At 39.3% G+C, this 17214-nt stretch overlaps 1 protein-coding gene across 1 annotated transcript in view; it reads left to right on the top strand.

Moving 5' to 3' along the window:
* Positions 1-9298: 9298 nt before the first annotated feature.
* Positions 9299-17214, top strand: part of LOC135088728 (uncharacterized) — a gene marked incomplete at its 5' end in the record, with an annotated part of 97362 nt that continues 89446 nt past the window's right edge. Inside the window, one exon of the mRNA XM_063983700.1 lies at positions 9299-9418. Within this exon, the coding sequence (XP_063839770.1) occupies positions 9299-9418 (120 nt within the window). The remainder of the gene's footprint in view (positions 9419-17214) is intronic.

The following is a 17214-nucleotide window of genomic DNA, read 5'->3' as shown; positions in this document are numbered from 1 at the left end:
TGACCACTACTACTGAATTGTTGAACGGAAAAAGGAAATTATCAGGTCCATTACAAGGGAAAACATTCACTGCATATAATTACAGGGAGGAAAATGGTGAAGTATTAAGAAATATTCACTTTTTTTCCTATATCCTCTGTGTATCCACCGGCCAGCCTCCTTGACACATAGAGAGGCTTCAAGGGCAATTAGAGTGAGAATGGTAGCAAGTTTATCGTGTCCCTGTGCTACAGTGACGAATGAAGGGGAGGGGAGTGGTGACTGCGTGTGAATTTTTCCTTTCCAACATTCACGTCGTTGGTCCTTAAAAAAAAAAAAATAATAATAAATAAATAATGATAATAATAAGATTAGATACGGTAACATCAAAAAAAGATGAGTGTAGTAAGATATGATGTTTATGATGATTTATTTATTTATTTATTTATTTATTTATTTATTTATTAGGGAAGAAAATACAGGGCCAAAAAACAAATAAAGGATGAAAGAAAAGACTTGTTAATTGTCTCTCCCACATCCCACCCTCGTAAAATAATAAATAGGATGAAAGTAAATAAAAAGATAAATAAAAGTGAAAAAAGAAACTGAAAAAAGTATAAAAAAAAAAAAAATCTGAAATATCAGGTAAAGGAATGCCTGCACCGGATACTATGTGTACACTGTGTGATGGGTGGTTGTAGCACTGTGTAGCCCTGTGTGATGAATGGTTGTAGCACTGTGTAGCACTGTGTGATGAATGGTTGTAGCACTGTGTACACTGTGTGATGAATGGTTGTAGCACTGTGTAGCCCTGTGTGATGAATGGTTGTAGCACTGTGTAGCCCTGTGTGATGAATGGTTGTAGCACTGTGTAGCCCTGTGTGATGAATGGTTGTAGCACAGTGTAGCCCTGTGTGATGAATGGTTGTAGCACTGTGTAGCCCCTGTGTGATGAATGGTTGTAGCACTGTGTAGCCCTGTGTGATGAATGGTTGTAGCACTGTGTAGCCCTGTGTGATGGGTGGTTGTAGCACTGTGTAGCCCTGTGTGATGAATGGTTGTAGCACTGTGTATCCCTGTGTGATGAATGGTTGTAGCACTGTGTAGCACTGTGTGATGAATGGTTGTAGCACTGTGTAGCCCTGTGTGATGAATGGTTGTAGCACTGTGTAGCCCTGTGTGATGAATGGTTGTAGCACTGTGTAGCCCTGTGTGATGAATGGTTGTAGCACTGTGTAGCCCTGTGTGATGAATGGTTGTAGCACTGTGTAGCCCTGTGTGATGAATGGTTGTAGCACTGTGTAGCCCTGTGTGATGAATGGTTGTAGCACTGTGTAGCCCTGTGTGATGAATGGTTGTAGCACTGTGTAGCCCTGTGTGATGAATGGTTGTAGCACTGTGTAGCCCTGTGTGATGAATGGTTGTAGCACTGTGTAGCCCTGTGTGATGAATGGTTGTAGCACTGTGTTTCTGAACACGTGCAGGTTTATGGGCACTTCCCATAACTGATTAGATATGTATAGTCTGTGACGCTCCTGTCTCACGTATTTAATACATTTACATTGATATCTCCCAGCAGAAGAGTAAGTAATTCCCTTCAATGAAATAGACATAAGCAGATTTTCATATGTATCAAGAAAAAAATAATATTACCATGAGGTCTGCGATAAACTGTTCCTAACTAAGTTCCAAATTCATTGGTCATCATTCACGTATTACTTAAAATGTGGCGCTCAATTTATTTATTTATTTGTATACAGTGCATGTATACACCCTTCCACCATCGTCATTCCTGTTATTTGCAAACAACGTATAACCTTCCACAGAACAGACGGGTTCAGTATCGATGGATAAACAAGTTTCACAAAATAAGATAATATCTACACTATAGCCATTACAAACTATTTCAGAATTCAAGGATTTTTTCTAAGTTATTAGGAATACTACTTTACTTTAGAAAAAGGTGTTGTTATTTAATAGCGAAAAGAAGTCATCTTGCAAAAACAGTTCAGAAGGTAATGCAGTATTATTGAAGAGGTTTGAGTCAGGATCAACGTCTGGTGAAGCGCGTCAATCAATGAACTCATCACTGGTTTATATATTCATGTCTACTGAACTCATTTAGTGTTATCACGTCATTAGGACCAATACCAATTAACTCGTAAAATTCTCTCTCTCTCTCTCTCTCTCTCTCTCTCTCTCTCTCTCTCTCTCTCTCTCTCTCTCTCTCTCTCTCTCTCTCTCTCTTCGGCTATTAGATGCTTACTGTCTTGATTTCCTGAGGCTACAAATTTCTCGTGTGTAATAATAATAATAATAATAATAATAATAATAATAATAATAATAATAAGCGGTTTATTATTTAGGCAGTTAACAAACTAAAAATGTACAGAGGGGGTGAGGAAAAACTTAATAATAATCCTAACGGTAAGTCTAATCTAAGAGGGAAATACTATTGATTGATGGCTCGCACCATGGTGGGAATCGCACTGAGTCTGTACCGGTCCTTGCGCGGCGCCTTTAGGGGCGTTATCTTGTTGTGAAACGAAATGTGTGTGTGTGTGTGTGTGTGTGTGTGTGTGTGTGTGTGTGTGTGTGTGTGTGTGTGTGTGTGTTCAGCATCTTTTTTTATTTTCTTTTCTCGTTCTTGTTACTTTTTCTTAAATTTCTGGTGTTATTTTATTATTATTATTATTATTATTATTATTATTATTATTATTATTATTATTATTATTATTATTATTAATATTATTATTATTATTATCATTATTTTAGTAGTAGTAGTAGTAGTAGTAGTAGTAGTAGTAAGTACGCGTCTAATTACTACTTTCTCTTTACCTGAAAATACTACTTGTTGTTATTGTTGCTACTTGTTGTTGTTGTTGCTGTTGTTGCTGCTATGGTAGTGGTGATAATGACCGTGGCGGTTTTTGCGGGAAAGCCACAAGATGACTACATGGAACGTGTGTGTGTGTGTGTGTGTGTGTGTGTGTGTGTGTGTTGAATTAACCCTTCTACTGCTTTAGTTGTCTTTCCTTGATTTACCGAGCACTGTAAGGTTTGTTTGCATGGAGACACAAGAGAGAAACGTGGGGCAGCAGGTTAATTTTGTGTTTTATGGTACAAAGATGTTTACGAGAGTTTAGCACAAAAAAAAAAAAAAAAGGGTGTTCAAAAAGTTATAGATATTTAAGGGGAAATTTTAGAACGGCAGTGAAAATGTCAAAGGTCATATTTCAAAGTTACACATTGAAAACACTAATACAATGATTAACCATAAAAAAAAAAATAAATAAAAATAAATAAATAAAAAAGAAATCAGAATACCATAGTTTGCAATAAAATGTTCACGTTTTCGTTGGTACAGAGAAGAGACTGAACACTCTACGGGAAAAGAACGTATGATTTTAAATACTTGGCTTACGTAAAGACTGCGATAAAGACATGGGTAACTAAAGTGTGTGTGTGTGTGTGTGTGGTGTGTGTGTGTGTGTGTGTGTGTGTGTAATAATAATAATAATAATAATAATAATAATAATAATAATAATAGTAATAATAATAATAATAATAATAACAAATAAAATCAAGGAAGAAGGATTAAAAAAGTCTTGTTTTTGTTCCCTTGTGGAATTAAAGAGCGTAATTATGGAAAAGAAGAAGAAGAAGAAGAAGAACCAAAAGAAAGGAAAGAGGAAGAAAAAAATAAAGAAGTGTGAAAGAAAGGAAAACAAGAAAAAAGACAGAAAGAAAAGAAAAAAGAAGAACAACAAAAAAATGACAAATTGAACAATGATGATGGTGATGAAGGGCTGTGTTGTGTGTGTGTGTGTGTGTGTGTGTGTGTGTGTGTGTGTGTGGGCGGGAAGGAGTGACGCGTGGCCCGTTACTGTATCCGTGTCTGTGGGAGAGGAATGGAAAGTAGAGAGGATTAGGGAAGCAATGCATACCTGGAACCTGACTGTGTGTGTGTGTGTGTGTGTGTGTGTGTGTGGTGTGTGTGAAAGGGTAAACATTAATTATCTACTTGTTCCTGTATAAATTTTCGTGAGGTACATATTTGATAATTATTTGTTTGGTTTATGTAAATATGTATGTATGTATGTGTGTGTGTGTGTGTGTGTGTGTGTGTGTGTGTGTGTGTGTGTGTGTGTGTGTGTGTGTGTGTGTGTGTGTGTGTGTGTACTTTGTGGCGTTAGGTTTATGTACGTATTTATGTAATGTATTATATGACTTCTAGCTGTGGTTAATGAAATATCTGTCTATCTAACTGTGTGTGTGTGTGTGTGTGTGTGTGTGTGTGTGTGTGTGTGTGTGTGTGTGTGTGTGTGTGTGTGTGTGTAATGAATCCAGTTTATTTCATCTTTTCTCTATCTATCTGTTTCTGTTTTCATTTTCATCCAGAGAGAGAGAGAGAGAGAGAGAGAGAGAGAGAGAGAGAGAGAGAGAGAGAGAGAGAGAGAGAGAGAGAGAGAGAGAGAGAGAGAGACGTTACTTACATTCTTTTCTCTTTTACTGGGAGTCATGGAGTGATGTCATGCTTTTCACTGCTGACGTCATAACCACAGGTATCCCGTGACGTCATTACCTTGTGTATGGAAATTTAATTCTTCATTCATTGTTGTTTGTGTTGTTACTTCCCTTTTTGCTAATCTAATGTGCTCGGCAACCTCATATATTTCCCTAACCTAACCTAGCAAAGCCCAAATTCATGTAACTAAATAAATATAAATAAGGAAGAAAAAAGGGGTAAAAAATAATTCTTACGAGAGAAAACTGAAGCTTTTAAATTCACATTCCATAGAGGACATGCAATAGAGGTCTTTAAATGGCACAGGAGAGTAGCTAAGGTGACGTAAGCAGAAGTCTCCGTGTCAGTATTCAGGATATGACCAGAAAATATGGGTTCAAGCTTGATAAAAGTTACGAAGAGATAGGAAGGCAATGGTTCTCAAATAGACTGCTACGTTAATGGCATAGAAATCCCAATATTTTCATGTTCTTGTGTTTTTATAACCTAATGTGTTCGTTATTCTAACCTAACCTGACTTTGGCTTGCTGTGTTTTGCTTAGTTCCAGTTTATGATAGTGTTTGATAAGTAGTTAAATTGTTATTAGTATAGATAGATAGAGAGATAGATAGATGGATGGATAGGTAGGCAAATATATAGGGAATAGGTAAATATGGATTAGGATGATAGATGTATAGATAGATGAATAGATAGATAGATAGATAGATAGATAGATAGATAGATAGATAGATACATAGATAGATAATTGCTAAGTCTGATCTGTCCATTTTTTTCTTCCTAGCTCAGTAAGATTCTCTCTCTCTCTCTCTCTCTCTCTCTCTCTCTCTCTCTCTCTCTCTCTCTCTCTCTCTCTCTCTCTCTCTCTCTCTCTCTCTCTCTCTCTCTCTCTCTCTCTCTCTCTCTCTCTCTCTCTCTCTCTCTCTCTCTCTCTCTCTCTCTCTCTCTCTCTCTCGTTATTTCTGCTTTATTTTTTTCTCCCTTGTCCTTCGTTCATCCTTCTGTTATTTCCTTTCTTGTGTTTCCTTTTCTCTTTTATCATGTTATTGTTTTTCTTTTTTTCCATTTTCTGTTACTTTGTTTATTTATTTTTCTCTTTTTCTCTTTTATTTTTTTTTCATTTTATTATGTTTTATTTATTTTCTTTACTTTCTCTATCTCTATTTTCTCCATTCCGTTCTTTTTTTATGTAAATGTTTGGTTACACACTCTCTCTCTCTCTCTCTCTCTCTCTCTCTCTCTCTCTCTCTCTCTCTCTCTCTCTCTCTCTCTCTCTCTCTCTCTCTCTCTCTCTCTCTTCTTTCTGCTCCTTCCTTCCTTCCTTGCAAACCTCCTCCTCCTCCTCCTCCTCCTCCTCCTCCTCCTCCTCCTCCTCCTCCTCCACGTACAGTTAGCCAGCCAGGCCGCCATGACCACCACCACCACCACCACCACCACCACCATCGCCGCCTTCGCCACCTGTTCCTGTGTACATACGCCTCCACTTTCCTCCTCCTCCTCCTCCTCCTCCTCCTCCTCCTCCTCCTCCTCCTCCTCCTCTTCCTCTTTTTTTTCCTCTTCTTTCATGAGGGTCATGAAATAGATTAGTGTTTATATGTCTTCTTCTTCTTCTTCTTCTTCTTCTTCTTCTTCTTCTTCTTCTTCTTCTTCTTCTTCTTCTTCTTCTTCTTCTTCTTCTTCTTCTTCTTCTTCTTCTCCTCTTCTTCTTCTTCTTCCTTCTTCTCCTTCCTACTTCCCTTTCTTTTTCGTCATCATCTTCTTCTTCTTCTTCTTCTTCTTCTTCTTCTTCTTCTTCTTCTTCTTCTTCTTCTTCTTCTTCTTCTTCTTCTTCTTCTTCTTCTTCCTTCCTTCATTTCTTCCTTTCTTCCTTCCTTTCTTCCTTTTTTCCGTTTGTTGTTGTTGTTGTTGTTGTTGTTGTTGTTGTTGTTGTTGTTGTTGTTGCTTTCTTATTCTTCCTCTTCTTTCTTAACATAATTTCTCGTATTATCGCTCACCGTTAAGTGTGTTTGTGTGTGTGTGTATGTGTGTGTGTGTATGTATGTATGCGCTACACTCATATATTCACATCAGTTATACAAATTTCATAGGTTATACAAGCTGCGTGGGTTATACAAGGCAGGTAGTGGGTTATACAAGGGAGAGAGAGAGAGAGAGAGAGAGATCACCTGCGGAAACATTAGCGGCCATTGACTTTAACCCTTTGAATAACTCCACTCATTCTTACTAAGGGGGATTTAAAACACTACTCGATCTCACAAAGTTAGCCCTTGATCCTACAAACTTAGTACTGGATCCCTTAAAACTCCAGTATATGGCATTAGATCCTCTTGTAAAGGTGACAGTGTAGGATTAGTTGTGTAAAGGACCGGATTATTGAGACGAGTTTTTTTTTTTATTATTTATCTTTTTTATGGGTTTGTATAGAAGGAGGTTCAGATTCCTTAGCGAGGCACAGGATGGGATTGGATCGTCTTTAGTAGTTTTGATTTCTTTTAAGGGAGATTAGAATGCTGTGTGTGAATGTTGGCGTGGTGGGTTTGTTTGTGTTGTATATGGAATAGGAAGAATGAGAGGAGGGGTCAAATTATGAAGAGGAGGAAGAAGGAAGGAAGGAAGGAAGGAAGGAAAAAAATAAGAAGAAAAAGAATAAGAATAAGAAGGAGAAGATTATGATGATGATGATGAAGAAGAGGAAGTGGAAGAGGACGAGGAGGAGAAGGACGAAGAATGGATAATAGTTATTGAGAAGAAGAGATAAGAAAAGAGGAGGAGGAAGAGAAGATATCAAGTGTAAGAATGAGAAGAAGAAGAAGAAGAAGAAGAAGAAGAAGAAGAAGAAGAAGAAGAAGAAGAAGAAGAAGAAGAAGAAGAAGAAGAAGGAGGAGAAGGAGGAGGAGTAGTAATAGTAGTAGTAGAAGAAGACGAAGAAGAAGAAGTAGAAGAAGAAGAAGAAGAAGAAGAAAGAAGAATTATATACAAGAGAAGCGAGAGAAAGAAGAATCGGATAAAGGTTATGTGAAGGAGGAGAGTAGAAAAAAGAAGAAGGAGACGTAAAATAATTTATAAAAAAAAGAAAAAAACAAGAAATTAAAAGCAGAAAAGAAAGATGAAGAACAAATAAGACGACGAAGCTTATGAGAAGAGGATGGAGGCTTAGAAGACGAGAGAGAGAGAGAGAGAGAGAGAGAGAGAGAGAGAGAGAGAGAGAGAGAGAGAGAGAGAGAGAGAGAGAGAGAGAGAGAGAGAGAGAGAGAACAGGAAAAAGGACAAGAGGAAAGAAGCTTATAAACATTATCTTGAAATATCCTTCGAGGCGTTTGTGGAGGTGGTACGTTTGGCTTAAATAAGAAGGAGGAAGAGGAGGAGGAGGAGGAGGAGGAGGAGGAGGAGGAGGAAGAGGGGTCGCACCATGGAGGAGGAGGAGGAGGAGGAGGAGGGTCACCTGCGCACCGTACCTGCCACTGCCGGTCATTTGCCGCGTTTGGCCTAAAAATCTTTCCTTCACTTTATAATTTCCTTGTGCTGCAGGTTCCCCTTTTTGAGACTCACCTGTGTCATGGCCCGGCGCGGTATGACCTCCTTGCTGCGGCGCCTTACGTAACCAAGCGCCCCATGTGTTTAATAATTTTGATTAATGGTGATTTCATTCGTTTTTTCTTTTTTTTTTTTTTTGGTTGATTTGTTATCATTTAGTTCGTTTTTTACATGGTTTTATATTGATTGGCTTTCTTCTCTTGTTTTATTCTCATTTTCCTTTGTTTTTTTGGTTTGTTATTGTTTTATTTATTTTTTTTCTCGTTTTCCTTCGTTTTTCTGTGTTTGGTATTGTTTTTATTTAGTTTATTCTCGTTTTCCTTCGTTTTTCTGTGTTTGTTATCGTTTTATTTAGTTTATTATCGTTTTTCTTCGTTCTATTTGGCTTATTATCTTCAGGCTTTCTTTCGCTTGATTTTAATATGTTTTTTCTTCGTTCTTCTTAGTTTAATATCGTTTGACTTTCTCTTATTTTTGGTTTATGATCTCCTTTTCCTTCATTTTTACTCGGTTTAATATAGTCTGGCCTCGTTCTACTTCTTTTACTGTTATTTTTTATGTTTTTCTTCCTTTATATACTCACACATACCAACATACTCACACACACACACTCATCCACACCCTCGAGTTACTGAGTGTGTTGAGTGTGTCAGGAAACGCAATTCTCCTTTACTGTATAACTGTGACTCACTGTGAAGCTTTCTCTGTTTCTGGGAGGAGGTAAAAGCTTCGTATTCCATGTGTGTATGCGTGTGTGTGCGTGTGTGTGTGTACTAGACCTCCAGGAAGCAGCAGGTTAGGGTGGCGCGTCTCTATGGGCCAGGTGTAGTTAGGTAAAAATGGTGACGGGGGTGTTGTGTGTTCAAGGGAAGGAGGAGTGGCGAGGGGCAGCGAAGGAGGGGACGCCGCATTCTTAGGAAAGGTAGAAGGCGGAGGAAGGGAGTTTTCTTGGCCTGGCGGGCGTAGGATTCTCTTAAAACTCATCCAAAAGACAATTTAAACCCTTATCCTTTCTTATTCTTACGATTCACCTCCTTATCATCTATTTATCGTCAGTCTGTCCAGGTGTGTGAGGGTTAAGGTATCACAGGTGTACATAGATGCGGGTGTGAGGTAAGATACACCTGCCTGCTCGCTGCCGCACGCCTCCAAAGGTGTGTGTGGAGGAGGAAGGTTATGGGGGGGTTAGGGCGAGGAAGGAGGATGGGGGGTTGACTGAGTGGAATCAGACGAGGAGGTTTAGTCTTAGTGAGAGTTGAGTGAAGGAAGGGTGTGTGTTGTGTGTGTGTGTGTCCCCCCCACGCGCCCTAGCCAGCCTCTCTTCATGCTGCAATCCTCTGCCGACCAGTCATCGTAGGGTAGTCTCTATCTATAGGAAGGTAAGACATCTGACCACCAAAACGAAAAAATAACTTAAGATTAACAGCAGCTATGGAGGCGTGAAGGAAGCACCGGGTTTCTTTAAGTGATAACACGACTCTCAACCTTTTACTCAGCTATCTGTAGGCACTTTATCAACTGGGCATCTATATCTCTTAGAAAACGGGGACTACTGACTAGAAAACGTGGGGAGTGGAAGTTTCTGGGGAAGTCGTCGAGAAACTTCAACGGGGTATGGGAAAGTGATCTTTTTTCGGGTACTTTTCTGGGTACAAGATGCGGGTTCTTTTCGTCGGTGTTCCCAGCATCTGTGTTTGATCCGATGCTTTCTCTGCCGGGGCGTTCCCTTCCTTTGCCGTTTTCTTCATCGAGGAGGAAGAAAATGTGAGATGAAAGTTACTCACCTACTTCCATCTCCTGGCCGGCTGTCTAGTGTGTGTGTCTGTCTGTCTGTCTGTCTGTCTGTCTATCTGCCTGTCTATCTCTGTCTCTCTCTGTCCGTCCATATCATTGGCTGTTTTTTGTATACCTGTATTAGCTCTCTCTCTCTCTCTCTCTCTCTCTCTCTCTCTCTCTCTCTCTCTCTCTCTCTCTCTCTCTCTCTCTCTCTCTCTCTCTTCGTTTTGTTCTTCATGCTTCATTTATACCTCCTATCCTTCTCTCTCTCTCTCTCTCTCTCTCTCTCTCTCTCTCTCTCTCTCTCTCTCTCTCTCTCTCTCTCTCTCTCTCTCTCTCTCTCTCTCTCTCCTTAAAGACGAGTTTGTGGAGTGACGTCAGACGGGAGAGAGAGAGAGAGAGAGAGAGAGAGAGAGAGAGAGAGAGAGAGAGAGAGAGAGAGAGAGAGAGAGAGAGAGAACAGGATGGAGGAGGAAGAAGGCGATCCGGTCACTCCAGGATGCAGCTGTGTTCCTCTCTCTCTCTCTCTCTCTCTCTCTCTCTCTCTCTCTCTCTCTCTCTCTCTCTCTCTCTCTCTCTCTCTCTCTCTCTCTCTCTCTCTCTCTAGAAGAAAAGGTAAATTAGAGCCACACCCAGCAAATAAGTAATCATCTACCTGTCTCTCTCAACACTTACCTGGAAAAGGAGAGATAAAGTGCTCGAGGTTTACACAAGTGGTCGTGTTTCCTCCTCAGTAAGCGATTAACACCTGCAAATACCTGAGGGAGGGGTGATGAGGTACAGTCGTGGTCAGAAGTTGTGTAAGATACCTGTTTTATTTATTTATTTATTTTTTTTTCAGTTTTAATCCTTACTGCTACACAAAATTTTCTATACTCGTCTGTAACGTTGTGGACACTTCTGGGTTTTGCCACCGTGTTCTAAGTGGCTTTGTTTGGAAAGGGGAAATTTATCTTCTTTTCTCTCTTTTTTTTTTTGCTGTTGTTGAAGTTCTGTTTTTCCTTCAGTCTTGACTCTCTCGCTCTTACGTAATTTTTCTATGGTCACCTACATTTCTTTTAGACGCGGTTTAGTTGTCATGGTGCTCTGAATGGCTTCGTAGTTTTCAAAAGATAAAATTACTCTTCTTTCCTCACTTTCTTGGTGCAGTTTGAAGTTCCGTTTTCCTTCAATCTTGACTCTCTTGCTCTTACACAAATTTTCTCAGCTCACCTGCCAGTTTTCAGACACTTTTAAGCTATGCCACTGTGTTCTAAATGGTTTCGTAGCTTTGAGAAGACAAAATTACCCTTCTTTTCTCACCTTTTTGTTCTAGATTGAAGTTCTGTTATCCTTCAATCTTGACTCTTGCTCTTACACAATTTTTCTATACTCGCCTGTGAATTTGTGGACATTTCAAAGCTTTGCCACGGTGCTTTAAATGGCTTCGTAGCTTTGAAAAGACAAAATTACTCTTCTTTTCTTACCTTTTTGTTCAGTTTCAAGTTCTCCTTTCCTTCAATCTTGACTTTTGTATTGCTGCATTTTTTTTTTCCGATAGTCATCTTCAATATTTAGGTTAGGTTAGGTTAGGTTAGGTTAGGTTAGGTTAGTTTGAAGTTCTGTTTTCCTTCAATCTTGACTCTTGTATTGCTGCATTTTTTTTTTCCGATAGTCATCTTCAATATTTAGGTTAGGTTAGGTTAGGTTAGGTTAGGTTAGGTTAGTTTGAAGTTCTGTTTTCCTTCAATCTTGACTCTTGTATTGCTGCATTTTTTTTTTTTTCCGATAGTCATCTTCAATATTTAGGTTAGGTTAGGTTAGGTTAGGTTAGGTTAGTTTGAAGTTCTGTTTTCCTTCAATCTTGACTCTTGTATTGCTGCATTTTTTTTTTTTTTCCGATAGTCATCTTCAATATTTAGGTTAGGTTAGGTTAGGTTAGGTTAGTTTGAAGTTCTGTTTTCCTTCAATCTTGACTCTTGTATTGCTGCATTTTTTTTTTCCGATAGTCATCTTCAATATTTAGGTACCCTTTATTTGTGCCACAGTCTCCTAAATGGTTTTGCAGCCACGGGAAGGCAAAGGTATTCTGCCATCCTGTGTCCATGGAAACTATGATATTAAAGTCAGAAGTTTTGTCTCCTTCATTCTTCACTCTTTTACTTACTCGACTCCTGAGTAGTAATGTATAGGAACCTGTCTTTTTTTTTTTTTTTTCTTTCCTAACATAGAAGACTCAAAGCTCAGTGCAACAAGGTACAAGAGTGTTCCTAAGATTTCGATTTCTGGCGACAAACATTTTAAGGACTGTACATTTTTTTTTTTTTTCGGCAGATCAGATGTCAAAGCACTGAGTAAAAAAAAAAATAAAAAGGGATTGAGGATAAAGCTGAGATACAAGAATGATAAGTGGGTGAAAAAGGCAAGGTATGGAAATGAAAACTGAATAAAAAGGCAAGATAGAAAATAAACAAATAAATAAATAAATAAAAAGCAAAAAAAAAAAAAATAAATAAAATAAAATGATAAAAAAAATAATAAAAAAACAAGATACATAAATGAAAATTGATTAAAACTGAAAAATTAATAATAAAAACAAATCAGCCAATTACAGAAATAACAATTGATAAAAAAAAATACAAAAACCAAGTACATAAACACAAAGAAAATTAATTAAAACTGAAAAACTAACAATAAAAACAAATAAGCCAATTACATAAATAACAATTGATAAAAAAAGATACAAAAAAACAAGTACGAGAACACAAACAGGTCGATGATTCAGGTGTGTCACGTGTCACAGAAGTGGTGCTGAAGACATTTACAATCTACTCAGGTGTGTTTGTGCCTCATCAGTAAGCCATTAGCAGATTACCCCCGCGCGTACCTGGCTAACTCATGAGGTATGTAGATGAGTTTATGTGTCAGGTGTGCATTGCCTCATCAATTCAGGTGTGCTTGCGTCCCCTCGCCAGTAAGCTACCAACACACACCTGAAGAAAAGTAGATGAGGTAGAGAAAATAGCTAGAATATATCTCAGGTGTGTCTATACTACTTCGTCAGTATCAACACCTACACACCTGACGAAGAAGGAAGAGGTACAGAAAAAAGTTACATAATTCAGGTGTGGTTGTAAGTTGTGCTCGCGTTTCCTCCTATTAGCGCCCACACACACCTGAAGAAGCCGGGGTGGGGTACGGAAGGGTGTTACGTCAGGTGTGGCTGCATTTTCCTCGTCAGGTGTCAGAGCTTCCTTCTCGGTAAGATATAAACACCTACACACCTGAGCGAGAGGTAATGAGGTACACAACACAGGTAGATATGCAGGTATACTCGTAAGGCAACATATCCTCACAGTACCTTAATCTACTTAGAGAGAGGCACAAAAGCAGGTGTGTTTATATAATACAGTAGATTTTCCTTTAAGCAGATTGACACTTTTTTTTGTAAATTTCACCTAAGCAAACTCCAACTTCAAAGTAACCTAGGCATGCATAACGTACTCATCACCTAACGTAACTTTATCACCATGAGAAAGAAAGTTACAGTTATATTCAAGGAGGAAAATTTACTTTAGGGAGATTTTAACATAATCTAGCGAAGCATAACACACATACAACCTAACGTCACCTCATCACTAAGAATTTACTTTAATGGGAAGTCTCGTTAGTATAATATTCACGAGGGGAAAATTTACCTTGGGGGATCTTACGGTATATGAGTTTAACACCTGACCGAGCGGCGATGAAGGTGATAGATATTTGTAGAACTCTTTCTTGTTTTCTCCCCCAGAGTAATCAGCAAGACCACCGTTAGTGTGTGAGAGTTGTGAGGTAGCGGGGGCTGAGGTACACACACTCGCGTCCTGTCGCCGATTAACACCTGAGCTTCACCTGAGGGAGTGGCCAGGGACGTTTAAAGTGTTTGATTATTACTACAGTTTTGGCTTGAGAAATAGTTGCCGTTTAAGGCGACCAAAATATTTATAATGTTTAGTGTTTGATAGATGATTATTACAGTTCTGGCTTGAAAAAATAGCTGTCGTTTAAATTAGCTGGGTTCTTTTTACTGTTTTTCACCTGGGAATGAATTATGAACACCTGTGTGAACGTAAAATAAGGAAAAGCTGCATTAAGTCGTCAGGCCTACACGTGGCAGTCCCTGTGTGATGAGACAGAATTGTAAAACGAGTAAAGAAATGATGGATGCACTGAAATAAGCTTAACATTACCACTCTTCCTTCAACATTACTTAAAAGTTGAGAAAAAAAAAAAAAACGAAACAACACGTACCTAAAGTGTATATCAAGAAAACTGAATAAAAACTATAGATGCATAAAAGAAAAAGATGACTATACATTCTTTACCAATAAGAGTCAAACACAGGAATTATATAAAAGATTCCTGTATGACATATGAAATACAACACATTCAAACTCTTGCGTCTTAGGTGCTGAGGAACGGAGGTGAGGCACGAGGAGCAGCCACAGGTAGGGGTAAACTCAGGTAGTCATTTCACCCCCTAGGGAAGAAAGGAGAAAGGGAGGCACGGGAGGGAGGGATGAAGGGGAGGTACATGGAGGGTCATACCTGAGGCTTTTGTAGGAAAGGTAAAGGTGAGGAGGAAGAGAGATTTTCGTTAAGCCTCGCCAGGTAGACGCATACACACACACACACACACACGAGGCCCATCTGGCAATAAATTAGACAGATGTGTGTGTGTGTGTGTGTGTGTGTGTGTGTGTGTGTGTGTGTGTGTGTGTGTGTCCCAAGGCTTGCTCGTATTTAAGGCGAAGGCGGAGTTACTAAGGTGTTTTTACATATATATATTTACTGAGTCCTTCGCCTGAGTCCCGTACACTATCTGGATATAAACATCTTGATGGCTTGTGTGTATGTGTGTGTGTGTGTGTGTGTGTGTGTGTGTGTGTGTGTGTGTGTGTGTGTGTGTGTGTGTGTGTGTGTGTGATAGCTAGAGAGACAGAGACAGAGAGATAAGACAAGTTAAAGAAAATAAATCAAGAAAGAATAAGACACATGAAAGATAGACCAAAAATAGACAGAAAACACGAAAAATAGATAAAAATTGATAAAATGATAGATAGAATAAAAAAAAGATAGATGAAATAACACAACGTAAACTTAATAACACAGAGACAGCCAGAGGGGGAAGCACAAATACCCAGAAAAAGACAAGGTGCATGAAGACACGAACAGACGGAAATTCCCCTCTTGAGATCGTGTACTGGGAAGCGAGGGAGGGAACTCTTGTTATCTTCACACTTTCTCGTTAGGAATGTACAGAGATGACCAATGCAATAATAGTTAGTAGTAATAGTAGTAGTAGTAGTAGGAATGCTAGTTTGCTACGTATTTATTTATTTTTTTGCTTAACATTCGTAATATTTTCTTTCATTTCTCTATTTCTTCTTCATCTTTAAGTTTTCAGAGTCAATTTTAATCATCTGTCTCTTTTTCTGTTTGTTTATTTGTTTTGTCTGTCTGTTTGTTTGTCTCTCTCTCTCTCTCTCTCTCTCTCTCTCTCTCTCTCTCTCTCTGTCTGTCTTTCTGTGTCTATCTACTTCTCTGTCTTTTTTGTCTCTTTCTCAGTTTCTGTCTTTGTTTTTATAAGTGTTTTGTCTGTGTCTGTCTGTCTGTCTTTATTTTTCTGTCTAGTGTTTGTCTGTCTCTGTTTTTCTGTTTTTTTTTTGTCTCTCATTCTCTTTCTTTTCCTCTGTTTTTTTCTCTCTCTCTTTCTCTCAGCCTCTTTGTCTTTTTCCTCTATTTCTGTCTCTTTTTCAGTCTTCCTTTCTGTTTCTCTGTATTTTTATTTTGTCTCTCAGTCTCCGTCTCTGTTTTCGTCTGTGATCTCTCTCTCTCTCTCTCTCTCTCTCTCTCTCTCTCTCTCTCTCTCTCTCTCTCTCTCTCTCTCTCTCTCTCTCTCTCTCTCTCTCTCTCTCTCTCTCTCTCTCTCATCACCACTACCCTGTCCTTGGTGGCTTTGGTCTACTTTCTACGGGAACTTTTCAGACCGATAATTTGATACGGCACTTTTTTCGTCGCCGTCTCGTCTACTCAGCGGACTCAAGGTGACACGACACACTCATCAGGACTTGGCTTTGGATTTGTAATGTTAAGTGTTTTGTGTTTTTGAGTTCAACGAGGGTTTTTGATCTTGTTCTTGATCTTGTTCTTGTTCTTGTTCTTGTTTAATCTATTTTTTTGAACCTTTATTTTTTTTGTGTTGCTTTTGTTTTCTGTATTTCGCTTGTGTTTAAAGTTTTGTTAATTGACTAAAATATACTACTTATATTATTATTACTGCTACTACTACTACTACTACTACTAAATCTTTTCTTCCCATCTTCCTTCCTTCCTTCCTTCTTTCTTTCTGTCTGTTTATTTATCTCTCTATCTGGCTGTCTTTCTGTCTATCTACCTGTCTGTCTATCTCTCTGTCTGTCTGTCTGTCTGTCTGTCTGTCTGTCTGCCTGCCTGTCTATGGGCGACAATCTATTATAATCAGGTGCACAGGTGGGCGGGGCGGGCGTGTCTCACCTGTATCTTACTTGGGCGTGGCGTGAGATGAGGTGAATCAACAAGTAACAATCTCTCTCTCTCTCTCTCTCTCTCTCTCTCTCTCTCTCTCTCTCTCTCTCTCTCTCTCTCTCTCTCTCTCTCTCTCTCTCTCAACCCTTCATTAATTTTCTCTTCCTCACGTACTTAACTTCAGTCTTTTACTTTCATATTTTGCTTCCTCCTCCTCCTCCTCCTCCTCCTCCTCCTCCTCCTCCTCCTCCTCCTCCTCCTCTTCCTCTTCCTCATCATCATCATCATCTTCCTGCTTTCCCTCCCTCTCTCCCTCCCTCCCTCCCTCCCTCCCTTCCTTCCTCCCTTCAATTATTCACCCACTCACCTCTCTCTCTCACTATCACTACCTATTGCAAATCGTCTCTCTCTCTCTCTCTCTCTCTCTCTCTCTCTCTCTCTCTCTCTCTCTCTCTCTCTCTCTCTCTCTCTCTCTCTCTCTCTCTCTCTCTCTCTCTCTCTCTCTCTCTCTCTCTCTCTCTCTCTCTCTCTCTCTCTCTATGGAATGGTGAAGAATTGGTCATTAATTGCCTTTGTGTGTATTGAATTCAACACACACACACACACACACACACACACACACACACACACACACACACACACACACACACACACACACACACACACACACACATTACTTCATCAATCCTTTCTCTCTATTCCTTTTCTATCTCTTCGTCTTTTTCGTCTATCCCTTCCTCCTCCTCCTCCTCCTCCTCCTCCTCCTCCTCCTCCTCCTCCACCTCCTCCTCCTCTATGTCATTGCTCTTCTCTTCACTCTGATTCCCTTCCTACTCTTCTACTACTACTACTACTACTACTACTACCAAAG

Source organism: Scylla paramamosain, chromosome 31 (assembly GCF_035594125.1).
Source record: "Scylla paramamosain isolate STU-SP2022 chromosome 31, ASM3559412v1, whole genome shotgun sequence".
NCBI classification, from domain to species: Eukaryota; Metazoa; Arthropoda; class Malacostraca; order Decapoda; family Portunidae; genus Scylla; species Scylla paramamosain.
Note: the sequence above shows the minus strand (reverse complement) of the source record. Positions and strands in the feature narration are given on the sequence as shown.